At 39.2% G+C, this 17,209-nt stretch overlaps 2 protein-coding genes and 1 long non-coding RNA gene across 11 annotated transcripts in view; 2 read left to right on the top strand and 1 right to left on the bottom strand.

The window, feature by feature from the left end:
• The window catches only part of ERBIN (erbb2 interacting protein), a 90,631-nt gene extending 79,527 nt beyond the window's left edge, over positions 1-11,104 (top strand). For both annotated transcript variants that reach the window (XM_083465172.1, XM_083465171.1), the window contains 5 exons: positions 1,948-2,079; positions 3,918-4,127; positions 4,929-5,021; positions 6,449-6,523; positions 7,949-11,104. In XM_083465172.1, coding sequence (XP_083321298.1) covers positions 1,948-2,079; positions 3,918-4,127; positions 4,929-5,021; positions 6,449-6,523; positions 7,949-8,053 — 615 coding nt within the window. In that variant the 3' untranslated portion in view covers positions 8,054-11,104. The remainder of the gene's footprint in view (positions 1-1,947; positions 2,080-3,917; positions 4,128-4,928; positions 5,022-6,448; positions 6,524-7,948) is intronic.
• LOC310688807 lies at positions 3,217-13,958 on the bottom strand. The gene is made up of 2 exons (XR_014517202.1): positions 13,769-13,958; positions 3,217-3,439 (listed from the first exon to the last, which is right to left on the bottom strand). It is a non-coding gene; the product is annotated as an uncharacterized lncRNA (long non-coding RNA).
• A 147-nt stretch (positions 13,959-14,105) lies between these two features.
• Positions 14,106-17,209, top strand: part of SREK1 (splicing regulatory glutamic acid and lysine rich protein 1) — a 26,892-nt gene continuing 23,788 nt past the window's right edge. For 4 of the 8 annotated variants that reach the window (XM_083465264.1, XM_083465263.1, XM_083465262.1 and 1 more), the window contains exons 1-2: positions 14,106-14,327; positions 16,563-16,696. In XM_083465264.1, the coding sequence (XP_083321390.1) occupies positions 14,167-14,327; positions 16,563-16,696 (295 nt within the window). In that variant the 5' untranslated portion in view covers positions 14,106-14,166. The remainder of the gene's footprint in view (positions 14,328-16,562; positions 16,697-17,209) is intronic. The other 4 variants (XM_083465268.1, XM_083465266.1, XM_083465267.1 and 1 more) reach the window with 3 other exon arrangements.

Below are 17,209 nucleotides of genomic sequence, written 5' to 3'. Positions count from 1 at the left end.
AGACTTAATTTTTTATATAATAATTTGGCATATTCTGCCTACAAGCCAACTGATAGCCATATAAAGATACTGAAGAGATTTATCCCTCGATTGGCAGGTGACCTTAGGGATTCTGCTTCTCAAGGATGGAAAAACAGCTTCCTTCCTTGAGATGTTTAGATAATTCAATAGTTCTGAGCTTGTTTATTATCTTACAAGCATATCTGGTGTCAGCGTAACCTGATGGTTTCTGCTTTCAGCCTGTGGAATTCTATGATAATACAGTATAAATAAATTGGAGTGGTGATTTTTATGTATTTCTATTGGCTCACACTGATGCTTTACCTTCTCTATTCACTACCTCCCCTGTTATGTTTTCCCTTTTATTTTAACTTGTGCAATTTAACCAGAGCCCCCTATAAAAAGTGCTCTGTACGCTGATGAAACTATGTAAACAGTACTGCAGCTTTGTGTTACAAAGACATAGGCAGCAGCCAGAATCACAATTCTATACTGGGGTTCACAAGGATTCACCAATTTCTCCTGATAGATAATAGGGGAAGTTAAATTTTGTAATACTCTGTAGTTAGATATAATTACTCATTTCTAAGTATGAGCCATCTATAGCCCTCCTCGTTTTTCTTGATTAAAAGTTAACTTAATATGTCCAAGGAACTTACACAACTCCACAAGCCTTTTTGTCTCTTTGGATTCTCTACTCAACATCATCATCAATTTTATTTATAGCACATGAGGCCCGAACATTATCTTTGATTATTTCTTCTCAATATTCAATCTGTTTCCAAATCACATTGTATAACTTTGCAAAAATATGACCGTTCCTGTTTGCCCTCTTGGCAAAAATTCCAGTTCATACTCAGGCCATCTTTCACCTTGTGTCCTGCAGCCTTCTCCTTTCTGGCCTTCTTTTGCCACATCTTGGCACTCAAAAATAATTCACTTATCATATTTAATATCATATCATTTCCCTCTTTAGATCCCTGTACTGGCTTCCTGTCTGCTCCTGTATCCAACATAGCCTAGCCTGACCTTCCTTTCCCTTATTTTTTTCATTATCATATTGCAGTACATGCTGTCTCCAGCTCCAACATCCTCAGCCAACTGAATTCTTCCTGATGCATCACTCTGCACTCTCTCCTTGTTGTCCCGCCTGCCTCCCGGGGTCTTCCTCCATGTAACCTTTGGCTAAATCTTGATTCCTCATTCCTTATTGTAATTTAGCATGTAACTGAACAGAACCATATTCTTTTCCTGTTGTCTTTGCGTTACTAATCTTTCTTCCTTCTGTTGTTTCTCACTGATTTACATTTTAAGATCCTTGGAACAAGAATGTATCTTTTTAGTGGTCAGTCTGTGAAGAGCTCTGCACATTGATAGTGCTCTATTAATACTAATTAATAATAATAATAAGATGATGATGATATGTTTGATACACAGCTCACAGTAGTTCCACTGAGCTTCTTTGGAATCCCATACTTCTGTCATAAAAAGAGAACGGCTGTCGTAGTCCCACCTACCTTTCAATTCCTGAGGGAAAATCAGCAATCGAAATTATATTTAGAGGAATTCATGCAAACTAAATTGTTAACATAGTTCAGCAAGACAAGGTGTAGGAAGCGGCAATGGTGAGGTTCATGTTCGAAAAAGTGGATGGGCATCGGGTAAATCTAGCAGAACAAAGTTAACAAAAGACTTTTGTGTTATGTTTGCAAATCCTTAAATAGCAGCTGTTTAATGAATAGTTTTATTATGCTGTTCAGAGTAAGTTCCAGTGTTGTTTCAAAAGCTGGAGTTAACATTTATGGTCCTCCCAAGGCTGATTAATATGATTAAATTCTTGAATGCACCAAAGTAATATGCTTAACAGTCATATGAACAAAATTGGCAATTCTTGTATAATGTGTTTACAATATAGCAGTAATGTTTGTATGCTTTTATCATTTAAAGCATCCCCAAACATCAACCTCAGTAGAGCAATGTCAAGAAGATGTATTCGTTGCTGGACAGCAGAACTATTCATCTGCCACACTTAGCCTCAAAGATGTTGCTTCAGACAACATGAAGAAAGTTCCTGTGCAGGTAATAAGCTACAGGGATCATTCACAATCTATAAAAGTATTGTTCTGACACAAATATCTGGTTCAGGCACAATGCTAAACTATGGATTCTGTGCTCCCACCTCCCTGTTGTGTTAACAAGAAGATCAAAAGCTTTCATTTCTAGTTAATTAATGGTTAATTATGTCCAAATGCAGAACTGTGATAAATGTTAACTATGGTTTAGGGAAATTAATCACTGTTTGAAGCTGGCATGTTTCCCTAAATTATAGTTAAGACAGAGCACAGTTTGTCCAGGCTTGAGCATAATGAGTAAACCTCTTTGAGGGTTTTTTTATATATATACAATAAAGCGGTGTATAAATTTTATGAAATAATTAAATAAATCACAGTGCAGTTTAATTATTTATTTAAATAATTAAATAAATAAAGTGCGGTTCACTTAAAATGGAAGCAGAAACTTCCCTTCTCGGGTGGCACTTGGACACCGCCATGTGGGTTTCCATCTTCTGTTTACTTGAAGGAGGCAGAAAATGCTACCCTTTTACTAGATGTGAGCTGCTCGCCTTCCTTGGAGGCTCAGTTCATTTTCTGCCTTGCTTGAAGCTGGATTCAAATGCTGATCCAGTCTTGTCTTATTGGTTTCCAGTCTCCTGTTGTGGCTGCATTGTAGGAGAACAGGGGAGTTGGGAGCTCACAAGCCCAGACCTTGTTAATTGCAGCCGAACAAGGCCATTGTTATGGGCAAGAAATGCATAGTGAAGGGAAAAAATCAGCAACTATTTACTTACCTAATTGTGTGTACTCAAGACAGGTTATAACACAGAAAATGTCAGCTGCTCTTTGCATGTCTACTCAGAAACAAGTCACATTGGACTCAGTGAGATTTACTCCTGGATAGCTGTGTATAGAATTGCAACTCCAGTGCCTTGTTGTATCATGAAAGGCTCAACTACAACACACATTTGGTTATTCAAGCCTAACTGCCACAAATTAGAGGGGGGGAAATAAATGCATTATTCATGCATTCATATAAGCCAGTGGTTCTCAAACCTTTTTCTCTGCACTACACTTTTCAGAATAATTTTTTTCTTGTGCCACACTGAATTTTTTGATAAAAATACATTTGAAAACAAAAATAAACAACTTCTAGCAATGCTTAATTTATAACATAGAACACAACTACTTTTAATATGATCATGGAACATCCAGAAAGTATAAAACAGTGCAGCAACTTAAGAACATGAATCATTCACAAAATATAATTATAAATGAGATTTCTCCAGCTCTCTGTTCAAACAGTAGTTCTGGATCACAACTACGTTGTCTTCAGAATCACTTGATGCTCTTGCTCTGATTTTGAAAAGATATCTATTCATGTTCTGCAAATAAAAAAAGAAATTTTTAATACTATACTATAGTACACCAAAATTTATATACTATACTATAGTACACTGAAATGTTTAAATGTTTCTTTGATTGTCCTTGGATCTTACCATCACATTTGCTATCTTCCCCTGCCACATCCTTTGAGAACCATAAGCAATATACTAAAACTTCAAAAGCAATTCAAAAATCTATGAGAACTTCCACCCAAAAAATTATATATTCCCTAATTGATTAGTTTAGCCCAGTGGTCTAGTTTGTACTAAACAAAAGTTGGGGGGGAAATGCATTTCATTCCCATTTGTTTTGTGTATAATGCTATTAGATTTTTTAAAAAGAAGAATACAACAGACATGTTTGACAACAAAATCTCTTGTAAGTGCTGAAAAATCATTATCAGCTGAGCATCAATATAATATATATACATATTCTTGCAGATGTAAAATGTTGCTTAAGAATTATTCATTTATTCAGATACCTTTGACGAATGGGCAGATGTGCCAGCCTCCAAGACCTCAGGCAAACTATAGCCAAATCCATCATCCTGCTGCCCAAACAACTGTGGCAAGACATCCTTCTAGAGAGCAATTAATTGATTATCTAATGCTTAAAGTTGCCCATCAGCCACCCTATAGTCAGTCCCAGGGTCCATCAAGGCAGAGCCACGAGATGTCAAAGCAAGAGGTAAGGGCAAAAGTTACGACTTAATGAATAAATTCTCAGATTGTTGTTGGAAAGCACTGGAAACATTTACTTGGTTGAGACCTTGCAAATGTCCTTTACTGATGACCTGTCATAATAATAATAATAATAATAATAATAATAATAATAATAATTCTTATTTATACCTCGCCCTCCCCGGACAGAGCCAGGCTCAGGGTCGCTAACCCCAATAAAAACACAGTAAAAACATAATAGGGGAAAAACGGGGGGGGGGAGGGGGTCAGAAAAATAACCAATTTAAAATACAGGTTAAAATGCAGTTTAAAATGCAGCCTCATTTTAAAATAGCTGATAAATCAAGACCATAAGGGGAGGGAAACATAAGGGTCAGACCAAGTCCAAACCAAAGGCCAGGCAGAACAGCTCTGTCTTGCAGGCCCTGTGGAAAAATGTCAAGTCCCGCAGGGCCCTAGTCTCTTGTGACAGAGCGTTCCACCACATTGGGGCCAGTGCTAGAAAGGCCCACTTATTACCACTGTTGTTCATGCTTCCATATAATTTTCTCAGGAATATGCCCAATATGCTTAGAGAAATATTTGTTTGTTTATTTAGTAAGTATTTCACTTTGAGTAACCCATACAACTTATAAAACAAATACAAAGAATATAAAACTTAATAGAAATACAACAAAATATTTTAAAGCATTGGTGAACTTGAAAATATAGAAGTAAAGCATGTGATATAAAAAATGGATTATGTAATGGCTTCAGTTTTTCCATGAACTCGAACATGCAGAACAAATCAATTTTCTGATTTTCTTAGATAAGAGTGAGAATTGAAAAGGATCCAGAGCTTGGATTTAGTATATCAGGAGGAACCGGTGGCAGAGGAAACCCCTTCAGGCCTGATGATGATGTGAGTATTAAATAGATCCAGTCTCTTGGGGTATGGTTATTGTTTGGGAGGTATTAACTGTTGCTGTCTTTATTGAGGAGGAACTCTTTGATGTTTTAAAGGTTTTTATCATTAATGTATTTTTTTTCTTTCAGACTTCCCATGCTTCCTTTTGGGAAGAAGGATGGACTATATTAACTATAAATAAACAGTTGCATTTGTATGTGCACATACACGCACTTCACCCACCCCCAGCATTAATAAACATTATTTTTCACTCTTTTTCTTGTGCGGTTTTCTTAACCAGCTACACAATAGGAAGAGAGAGATGGCGGAAGTGGAAGGACCTCATAAGCCCAATATTGAGTTTAGCTCTGTGTGCAAAGAATTGTTAAGATGTAATATGTAATAATTACTACTTAAGAAAAAGGAAAAACAGGCTAGATAGGGTTAAACTTGAGGAAAGTAGGTATTCGGAAAACACAATTCCTGTTGTCAGAGGAAATTATAGAACTACCATAATGTTGATGAATTTTAGTTTTGTGGTAGTCTGGCTAATTTAATAAAGCAAACTTCATATCATAGGCCAAACTTCATATCATAGACCAATATGTAATACATTCCCTACAACACAAGGTTTTAGCTGTAAGCCTTATCCAGAGAATTCTTTTGAGTGATGAGATTGAAAGGCTTGCCAGCCTTCTCTTTTAAAACCTTACTTTCAAAAGTATGATTTACCATACTTACGTTTGGTAAAATAAACAGGTAATATTCAGCATTAGTTATACTCTGCGTAGACTAATTAAAATCAATTGACTTAAGTCTGTCAATTTCAGTGGATCTGCTCTGATTATGACTGAGTTTCATATCACCTAGTTCCCTGCTGGATGCTGTTTGTTTTACAAATGGAGGAATAGTGGGGTTCTGGGGTCAATTGAATGCTGGTAAGATAGGAAGAAAGCTAAGAAAAGAAGGAGAATGTTTACTCCAAAGCAAACCCTCTAACCTGAAGGCAGCTAAGCCAAATTAGGTGTTAACAGAAAGCTGTTCTGTTGTGGCTAACTTCACTTATGTCAGTGCATTTTTCTAAAAAAATGTGTAGGGGTACCCCTGTGTTTCCCCAGAAAAAAGCACTGACTTATGTTGTTGTTTTTCTAGCCCATGGAACAAATATCTTGCATTCCTAGTGCAGCATTGGATAAGACAAAAACAAGGGGAAATTATTTGAAATAGTGACTACAAGGCCAGCCCAGTATTTTGAACCACTGTGCACATGCACAGTGGGACTTTGGACTTTGCCTTGCACAGTTTTTGATACAACTTCTAGGATGATGCAGAGAATCTGTCATTCAAATATAAAAGTCAAAATCCCTACTGCAGATATGGAGGGTTGTGTTCCTATAAACCAGCATGTATGTATTTAACATTTGTTTCCTGTTCACTTGAAGGGTATATTTGTAACCAGGGTACAGCCTGAAGGACCAGCATCTAAACTGTTGCAGCCAGGCGATAAAATTATTCAGGTAATGTAGCTTAAAGCAATTTACTAATTATTAATGTTGGTCACTATAGCAGCCTTCAAAATATTGTCTCTTTTCCCCATCCCTTAGCCACTCCGTCACTTCTGATCGCATGTTTCTGAATACTCTTCAAAAGCAACTACACAAACATCTAATTATTGTAGACAATTCTAGATGCTACCAGAGCATGGATAACAGAGGCTGGGCTACCTCTGTCCATGAGAGACCACCAGTGAGGCTACTTGGGCCTGCAGTGACATAGCTTGATCCAGGACTTACGTCCAGGCTACACACTTGATAATTTAGGAGCAAGACAAGTCCATCCAGAACAAGTTTGATACCTATAAACAGTGCTTTTTTTCCCCTTTGAAAAATGTTTAGGGGTACTCTCATTTTCCTACTCATATTGAAATACTTCCCCTCAATGAGGCCAAACTTAGATTCACAAAATGTTTAGGGGTATGCATACCCCTGCATCCCCCCAGAAAAAAGCACTGTCTGTAAACCACAGAACTTTGCTCCACCTTAATTTAATAAAAGAGAGGGGGTGGGGAGAGGGGTGTTGTCAGCATACTGGTGGCATCTTACATAGCAATTCCATATACATGTTAGAAAGGAGGGGGCATGACAAAACCCTGAAGTAGTTCCCCAGAACTACCGCTTAGAATTGGCTTTCCAGGTAGGAGTGGAACCACCTTATCATCATAACTTAAACTACCAGTGCAAAGAGCCTCTCCAGGATACCATGGCCGGTGGGTAATAACATCCTCTGAGAGGTCCAAGAGAATTATCAGGGTTGCATTTCTTCTGTTTTTCTCATGGTTTACACTAGGGGTGGCCAACTCCCAAGAGACTGCGATCTACTTTTAGAATTAAAATCTGATCTATCCCCTTTTTGGGTGGGTTCAGGTCAAAGTTATTGAGCTATTGAGTTAGGGAGGAGAAGAGCCCCATTTTTATGCAAATGCTTTCTTAGGAGGGAGGTTACATTGGGGGAGGGGGTTAAAGGCTAAGGCCAACGGGAAAAAGTCACTCACAATAATATCGCTTTGAATGAAAACAGACACAGAGAGAAAGCTCTGTCTTCCCTTCCACTGATCAGACAACAGTGGAGGGCGGGGCAGGAGTAAGTTTCAACAGCACTAAGGAAAGGGAGCCAGCGATCAACCCATGATCTACCAAAACCTCGCAGGGATCAACCTGTTGGACATCCCTGGTATAAACCATCTATCAGGACAACCCAGGCAGTATCAGCATACCACACTATCAATTTAACCTTCTCTTTGGTTCTTGCAACTGCTTTGAAGCATGCTGTCACTTCACATTCTCAAAACAACCATCAAATTTAGAGTTGGCTAAACAGATAAAATAAACTGTTATTGAAAAGGTTTTCCTCTATACTTAACAGGATTTAAATCTTCTTTCCAGGCTAATGGATATAGCTTCATCAATATTGATCATGGACAAGCGGTATCCTTACTAAAGACTTTTCAGAACACAGTGGAACTCATCATTGTTCGAGAACTTTCTTAAATACTGTGGAGGAAGGAGAAACGTCCGCGTGATGCTTTGAAGGACTTGTGGGAAACTGAATATTTTGATTATTTTTATATACAAAAACTTTTAAAATTATGTACAGTAATAAAATAATCTTGTGGTTATAGGGGGGAAACCACTGTAAAGAACATAGATAAAACAGTTTTGGAAATGCATATTGTAGTCAACCTTGTTGAGTTTTAAAGCATTGTAGCAATCAAAAATCACTCCTCCAAAAACAAACCTGTGGTGTATTTTGTACAGATGGTAGGTTTATTTTTGGATAACGCATACACATAACTAAACTTTGTGTACAAGGAGCCTCCATTGTAGCCAATGGACAGATGGCAGGGCTTTCTGTCCTGTAGCTGTTTGTTGCCTTTATTTTTTTGTTCACCTGGTTTTAATGTCTTTGTTGAAACCACTTCTGTAGATGTGGATAAGATTTGATATGTTGGCTTTGCTATGTGCATATTGTACAGATGAATGGGTAGATGGAAGGTGGGGCTGGCTGGGATAATTTTGAAAGGCCAGGTAAAATGGCCGCGAAAGTATGGAATCAAGAAAGAAAGAGGGAAACGAGTTAGCATGAGAATGTATATCTACCATAGAAAAATGCAATAAAATGTGAAGTCTTTTTAGAGAGACTATAAATACACTTCTGGGAGTTCTACAGGATTGGCTCATATCACATCAACTGACTGTCTTATTTGTTTTCTTTAATTTAACTTTGAGTGTTTTTAATCACACAACTTTTTTCACCTGTGCTGTGGAGTTGTGCCCAGAGACTCCTGTCTGTTACGGAAATCCCCAGTTTTGTGCAAAAGGGTGATTTTCTTCTGCCTTGTATTAAATACTCCATTTTCAACTTATTTATAGATTTTTTAAAAAGAAAGAAAAAGAAAAAACTAAATGGCCAGTTTTGTTTTTTTAAAAACTGTGTTGCCTGTAACTCATCACCTATATATCTATCACATGTGTGCATGTTCCAAACCTCTAACTTACTCTGCCAGAAAAAAGCTTCATTCTTTTTAATGGGGTTCATGGCAGTGAGGCCTGTGGGGACTGGGCTGCCCAGAAGTAAATGGTTCAGGAAAGGGTTAGGAAAGATTTTGTTTGGCCTTGAATTGCCTTGTTAGACTAAAAGGAAACAATACGTTTGGAGCTAGGTAACCAAAGCCAGTGAAACTGTTGCAGAGGGATGGGAGAATTGCTGTTGGGAAGTTGTAGAGCAAAGGGATGGGGACTTGTGACCCACCAGTTTGTAATGATCTTTCTCAAAGGGCTGTTCCTACAGGTGACATTAAATGTGAACTAGACACTTGAGAGTCATTAAAGGGTTTCTAACTATATTAACGTAATAGTGATTTACCACAGGCTGCCTTTGTTCCTTATTACTTGTATAAAATATTGGATTATACATATTTAATTTTGTTTATGGCAAACATTATGTTTATTTTCCTCTTTTTTCTTTCTATAACAGAGATGAGATTGCCTAACCTATAGGGTAATAAGTAATACATGGTTATTATGGACCAGAGAAAAGTGCCATAGAAGACCAATAACTGTTTTTTTAAAGGCGAATTATTAATCTGTCATTGGAGCAATATTCAGTTACTGCAGTTTTTAATAAGTAGAAATTGGTAGTTTTAAAGCGAAATTAGCAAAAGCACCAGCCTACTATAGTGTTTGGAAAGATGTGCTGGAACAGAAAGGAACCTGTATACTTAACAGATAAAGGCAGTACTTTTTAAATACACAGACTCCAGTGATATTGCACTCAAAGATGTTATCACCTGCATATTGTACTGTGTATAGTTTTTGATAATTTTAATTGAAACCCTTTAACAACTCTTTGTACATTAATTTTAGTTGATTTTCATTAATATTTACATAGGAATTGATTTTTATATTAGCAAAAATGTGCTGTATTTTGGTAAAGTTCACTTATTTTCTGTGTGCTGTTAATCTTTAAAGAAAATGAGAAACATAGCTATATAATGGCAGGCTTCAGTGTTACCATGCTTCTAAAAGTGTCTTTTAAATTTCTCGACTTTTTATTGAGAATTCAAAAATTTACATTCATTGCTTTTAATTATATTAGTAACCTCAGCCTTTTAAAAGGGAATATCCACAAATCAGTCCTAATCTGAGGACTTGAGGCATAAACTATAATCATGGTAAGGGCAAAACGTCCCAAATCAGAACTGATTCTTTATTGATCATGGACACCATTTATCTTTGACAACATCAGGTTGAAATAAAGTGTTCAAATTCAATTTTGTATGAAATAACAAGCAGTGTAAACCATGCTGTTAGAATTTAATTTAGTTGAATAGCTTTGTACAATAGTGTTGCCAAAAAGAATAATTGTTTGTTGAGAGAATTTAAAGAAACTTTGTGGCCTTCTAGGGGTTGGGTTTTTTTATTTTATTTTACTTTTTGGTGCAAGGAACTAGAAAAAGTATATTGGAAATCAAACATTGATGATACTTTTAAAAAAAAGACATGTTGGATGCATTATACCATTTGTGTTGGATGATGGTGAAATGAAGCTGCGGAAGAAAGCTCATTCAAAACAGAAGATCATTATTCAGAAGCCATGGATTTTTAATGTTTCTCATCTTGTCAGATAAGATATATCTGCACACTTGGTTGCTTTGGCATCGAATGAATAAAGTATTTGTCAACTCAATATTCTTTTCATGACAGTTCATTAAAGAATCAGTTCAAATTACAAATTCTGGGGGGAAACCCCACATATTTATTGTGTAAATACATTTTTTACTTTTTTTGACTGGAGTTTCAAAAATGTGTATATAATTGAACACATCCTATGAACACAATCATAGCAATAAGCAACACACAGAATCAAGCCTTTATCATTAATTTGCTGTACTACTTTTTAAAAAAGTAACTATTCCCTTATTAGCAGCTATGTAATGTTTTTATTGATCAGCATTTATTCAGCATTCCAAATTTTGTATATAATTAAATTGTTTCTGAAGTAACACATGGAGAATAGATAATAAACTAATGCTCTTTAAATCGCTGTGTAATTTACTGATTTCACTAAATCAATCTGAAATTTTCTAAATCATTTGAATCTACCACTGATAACATTCTATAATCAAGCAGAGATTCGTGGACTTTTCTCTTTGTTTTAAATACCCTTTCCTTATTTGTATTGGATTTTAAGTCCCTTTGAAGGAGAGTGCTGCCTCAAACCAATGGTGAGGCAGATGATGATCCTAGACGCTTGGTCATGTTGGATGGGACTGATCTGGCTGGTGTTCTCTCTTCTATCCTGTGGGCGTGTGGGAGGCAATTTGTCAAGCATTGAGGGTGATTATGCCTGCAATAGCAACCTTGGGAGAACTTTGGCAGGAAGCCTCTGGGAGAACCAGTGACCCAACCTTAAGGAGCAGAGTGCAGCCTCTGCAATAGTTAGCTCTTGTAGAGCAGTTATCTGATAAATGATTAGCTTTTTTACAGGTGGTACAACACTAGTCCTCTCGGGGAGCAGCCAGCATGGTGCCCTCCTGAAGTGGTTGGACTACAGCTTCCAGCAGCACAGGCATTCTGGGAGTTGTAGTTCCAAGAATATCTGGAAGGTACCACATTGGCTACACCCTGCTCTAGATGAATCTGTACTCTTCTCTTGGGAGAAGAGTAGATTCAACAGTGGCACAGTGTAATCTTATACATGGCTACTCAGAAGAAAGTCCCACTGTATTCAATGAGGCTTACTCTCAGTGGGTGCATAAGACTGCAGCCTTACTGGACACCAGAGGTGTATCTAGGGTCCCTTATGGACTTGGCAAGGATCTGTATTGGCACCCCTCCACTCCACTGGACAGGGGCTAATGCTCCCTTCTGTGTGCATGCAAATCTCTTAGTTATTTAAGGGCAGAGGGAAAGGCACTTTGCACGTGCTCAGGGATCCCTTTTAAACTCTACTACAACTTTTCATCTTTGGGAGTGGAGACCAGGTGCTGAAAATAGTTCAGCCCTGACCCAAATTCACACTGATTGGCCCCAATTCCTGGGTCCCTCACAATCTGTCAGCTTCCCACCCCCCCACCTCCCTGTCTTTGCACGCCACTAGGCAGAGGTGTTTTTAGGGTAGTGCAACTGGTTTGTCCACAGTGGGTGCTGTGCCGCAGGGGGCTTCACAACAATGCTATAGAATGGGTGTCAAATTTTAGCGTTACATGGGCGCCACTGAAATGTGAGAGCCCTACGTCTGGCACTGAGCGTAACTGCAGGAGAAGCAAGATGGAGCCATGTGAAACTGCACACTTTGCCTCTACGTTGCTCCCCTCCTGGCCAGGGAGACCTCGGACACTTGCTCACTTGCTCATTCTCATCCTCCCACCCATCCTTCCATACCTATCCCGTGGGTTGACCCAGCTAGTGGTTTTGGTGGTGTGGTCCATGTAGACTTTGTTGTTGTAGTTGTTGTAGTCACAAGCCTCCTCTCAGCCCTTGGTTAACAGCGGCTGCTGCTCACTCATCTTTTCTGCTGCTACTACAGCAGCAGGAGATGGACAGAGCAAGCCCAGCAGCAGCCCCATACGAAGAGCTCAGCAACTCATGCAAAGGATTTTGTTTTTCTTGTAAATTTCCTCTCAGGAAAAGGTTGCAACATCTGAGGTTAATGACACATTGTGTGATGAAAGCAAATAGATGGTTTTTCACCCTCCTAATACTAGACCTGAAGGAGTGTTTCCACCTCCATCATTCAGCCCAGACACTGAGATTTAGCTCCAAGGGCCTTCTGGCAGTTCCCTCATTGCAAGAAGTGAGATTACAGGGAACCAGGCAGAGGGCCTTCTCGGCAGTCGTGCCTGCCCTGTGGAATGCTCTCCAGTCAGATCTCAAGGCTGCAGAGTAGAAGCCTCTTAAATAGAGGACACTCACAACATTAGAAACTGCTGTGCAGATATGGTTAAAACAGACAATTAAAACAATGTACAACACAAAATTTAGCAACAATGTACAACAATAAACTGTCCCAGGGAGTCGACTCAGAATCACCCATGGAGCCGTTTTGGGGGCTTTTCATGCCGGACTATTTTGAGTTGGGCGATGGTCTACACCTACAGATCTGTACAGAGAATCTGGCGACCATCCAGGTCATCTTCTGATCTTTGCCTAACAGCAAAAGGTCAAATTTTTGCTTTTGCGGGAGGTCGGAGAGCCTCACCAGTAGGGGATCCAAGATCTTACTACGTGCCTCTTCATAAAAGGGACAAAGAACAAGTGTTCTGGGCTTCCTGTCTCTCCCAATGGGCAGGTGCAAAGCCCTCAGTTTTGATTTTCCCCACCCCCGGTTTAGTTGGGAGTGCAGAGATTACGCAGGCATAATTGATTTAGCCATAAGTGGATGCAAGGTGCAGGATGCACCTGGGATTACTGCAGCAAATCAGCAGTAAGGGCTGTTTGTCCATTTTTGAAAACACAAAATCTAGACAGGAGCGAGAAACCTGTGGCCCTCCAGATGTTGTTGGAACGCCTCTTCCAATCAGCCCACATCCAGCATGGAAAATGGTCAGGGATGTAGAGTCCAGCACAATTTGGAGAGCCTGATCTCTCATCCATTCTCTCCCCATCCATCTATGAAACCTCTCCCTGTTGTGGCATTTTTTGTAAAAAACAATTCTTTTGATTTTTAATACGGGGGTGGGATATGCAAAAAATTCACCCCACCTAACGGGGAAATCTATTCTGCTACTTGAGGCTTCTAATGCGTCAGCTGCGGTGCATGTGGATACTGGAGAGGGAAAGGGCAGGAGGCACTGCGTACAGTGCAATTTAGGGATTGTTTATTCCATATGCTTCGACATTTTTTGTCCGTCCACCCCCTGCCCGTCTCTCAGGTGCTGCACTGCCTCAACAATCACTAAAAAGCCCTCCGTTTCCTAGCTAAAAGCCGCATAGAGGAGACGAACAACGGGCCGCCTCAGCGCCAGGGCGCAGCCGCGTTCTCTCGGAAGTTGCGCGAGTGCGGACGCTCTAGGAAGCTCCGCCGTTTCTTTCTCGGTGGTGACTTCCGTCTCCTCGCTTCTGTGCGTTAGTTCGGCCGAGACAGCAAACTTGCCGCCATCATGATGAACAGCGGCGGCATCGGGGTGCCTCTCGGCTTCCCTTTGACCCCTACTTCGGTTATCCAAGTCACCAATTTATCATCGGCGGTCACTAGCGAGCAGATGCGAACGCTCTTCGGTTTCTTAGGTGACATCGAGGAGTTGCGTCTCTACCCTCCGGAGTAAGTTGAGGCCCGAGCAGGGCCCTCGGGGCCATAGAGAATGGCGGGAATGACAATCCTTGAGGCAAGGGAGAGCGAGAAACGGACCGGATGCCGCGCCCGCCATCTTGCTTTCGGGTGCCGAGCGTCTCGCTTCATAGTGGTTGCGTCATTGGGCAGCATCTGTTCTACGAGAAGGAGAAGCTGCCCGTAATTAAGATGGCGGCCAGTGACTGTTCCCCCCCCCCTCAAAAAACCCTGCCAGTTTCTCCTCAGCCGCAGTCCTTCAGCGTTTCTCTCCTTTTCTCTGGGTGATGGTTCTGGGAAAGGCCGCGGTTGCGGAGGCGAAATGCGGGCTCCCTAGAGGCCTAAGCCGCTTTTCGTGCTTCCTCGAGGCTCTCATCGGCGTTGCGTTTAGCAAAGACGCCATGTAGGAGAAATCTGGCTCCTCGGGGATCCTGCTTTCCTTTCCCCCGAATCTCGCTCCTTGCACTGCGTTGCTAGGCTAGTGACTAGTTACTCGGGAGTAAGCCTTATTCACATCAACAGCGCTTGCTTCCGTGTAAAGCTGCAATCCTTTGCATGCAGCTTGGGAACATATATCATTGAAATTAATAGTCCTTACATTATAAGGTTCCAATAAGTACGCATAGGAAGGGATTGTAAGGGATGCACAGTAGACCATATTTCTTAACAAGGCATGAAGGAAAGTTTCGTTTATTTTACTAAGTGATTTTATATTTTCTGCCTCCCCCCCCTTTCCCTCAAGCACTTGTAAATGGCAGAGAGATTTGGGACTACTCAAATGTGTAAATATGAATGGGGTGTTAGCAGAATAAACTTTTAATTGGTATTAGTGCTTCCACCTTGTGCTTGCTGGGAATAATAATAATAATAATAATAATAATAATAATAATAATTTATTCATACCCCGCCCTCCCCAGCCAGGGCTGGGCTCAGGGACGCTAACACCAAATATGAATTACAATAAAACGTAATAGAAACAACAACAACAAACAAACAGTTAATTAAAATATGGCTTAAAATACACAAACAGCCTAGAAGTAATGGGAAGCCATTGTTTTTGATGTGCAACCAGGAACTTGTCTTATTGTGCACCACTTCTCACTTACTGATATTGAATCTCTTCTGCCATTCTGTTTCCTGTTACCTATTTTGGAGAGATCCTTTCTAGCTTTTCACAGATTTCTTGGGATTTTACAATCATAAATAAATTGATGCTGTTCACCCGCACTCTTCAAACACACTCCTTAAGATCTAGTCTTCGCAGACTTAATCAGCATATTATCAGACAATGTTATACAATCCTAGGTTCTATTAATTTAAGCTCATGGGAGAGCCGACTGCCCCAAGAGTTCGAGGTGTCAACTTGGGGGGAATGAAGTGGCTGCATTTGACAAATACTGAAATATTAAAAGGTTCCCATGATACTTTGTAGAGTTTATGCCAGGGTGATTAAAAATGAGTGTGCAGATTCAGCATCAAATGGATGGTAGAGACTTCTTCTTAAAGGAATTGGCTGTGTTTCCAGAAGGATACCAGCTATAAAAGTGTTCCACCATTTCTTAAAAATCTTAACTGAAGATCTTAAAGCACATGTAGAAGTTTGCCTAATGTACAATTTTATTTCATTTAACTGTAGCATCGGTCATTTACAGAATGCTGTTAAAATATTTTAATTACTGAATTATATTATATTTATTACATTTATTATAATTAAATTATATTTTAATTACTGAATGTTTCTTTTCTAGTATTTGAATTATTTTTAGGAGAAGAGTTTTATTTATATTCTGTATTAAAAAGTAAAGACCAATGCAGATGCAACATGATCATGATTGTTAATTGTGATTAAGAAGCTAGGTATAGTAATTCAGATGCTAAAAGCTGAATTCAGGGTTTTTTTGACCATGATTAAGGCTGCTCAGTGTTCATTCCTAACCATGGTAGGTTGTGTATGCATTGATGAAACATGTTCACATGAACTAGAGAACCTGTAGGTGGATATAGTGCAGTTTTACATCCTGATCCCTTAACTGTAGTTAATGGATAAGTTAGAGTTATATTTGTACCAGCCTAAAGTAATCTGATACTATGTGGAAAACCTATTTCAGTTTTCATGTTCTGTAGGTCTGTAATTTTTAGAATTAAATTTGCATTAATATTTATAGTTGCATAAGACTAGCAAAAATAGATCAAAACTACAGCATCTAATTGGTTTTCTTTTTCTTGCAGCAACGCACCACTTGCTTTTTCCTCCAAAGTATGTTATATTAAGTTTCGGGAATCTTCAAGTGTTGGTGTGGCCCAGCATCTAACAAACACGGTTTTTATTGACAGAGCTCTGATAGTTGTGCCCTGCGCTGAAGGTTGGTATTTCAGATTATACCTTTGTTTTGATAGTCTCTGTTCTGTGAATTTGTTGCTTGTGTTTTTTCAGCAACTGGGAAGGCGTTGAAGCTATTACTTATCTTGCTTTCCTTGTAATAAAAGCGAATTTGGTAGGAAGGAAGACACTTTCTTTTTAAAATTTGTATGGAATTTAAAAATATATTTTACATTAGGTTTGAAATGTGTGGGCATTTTCTCTTATAAAATGTGGTCATGTTTCATTTATCTTTTGCAAGGATGGACATTTGCTTCTTTCACTAAAACTGCACACTGACAACTTCATCCTAAAATTGTCCTAGCCATCTGTCTGAAAAGGAATGGGCAACACAGATGGAAGTGAAACTACATCAGAAAATTCCAATCACATATTCACACATCTCTGATACAGTAGGAGCTAGACCCTACTTTCTTATTTTGGTTGTAAGCTAGGATTCTCAGGATTCAAAAACAATTGTAGTGAATTACTTGGGTGGGCTTAATTAGAGTAATGG

The sequence above is a fragment of the Podarcis liolepis genome (genome assembly GCF_965112155.1).
Source record: "Podarcis liolepis genome assembly, chromosome: 11".
Taxonomy (NCBI): Eukaryota; Metazoa; Chordata; class Lepidosauria; order Squamata; family Lacertidae; genus Podarcis; species Podarcis liolepis.
The sequence above is the reverse complement of the archived record's forward strand: the minus strand, read 5'-3'. Positions and strand labels throughout refer to the sequence as shown.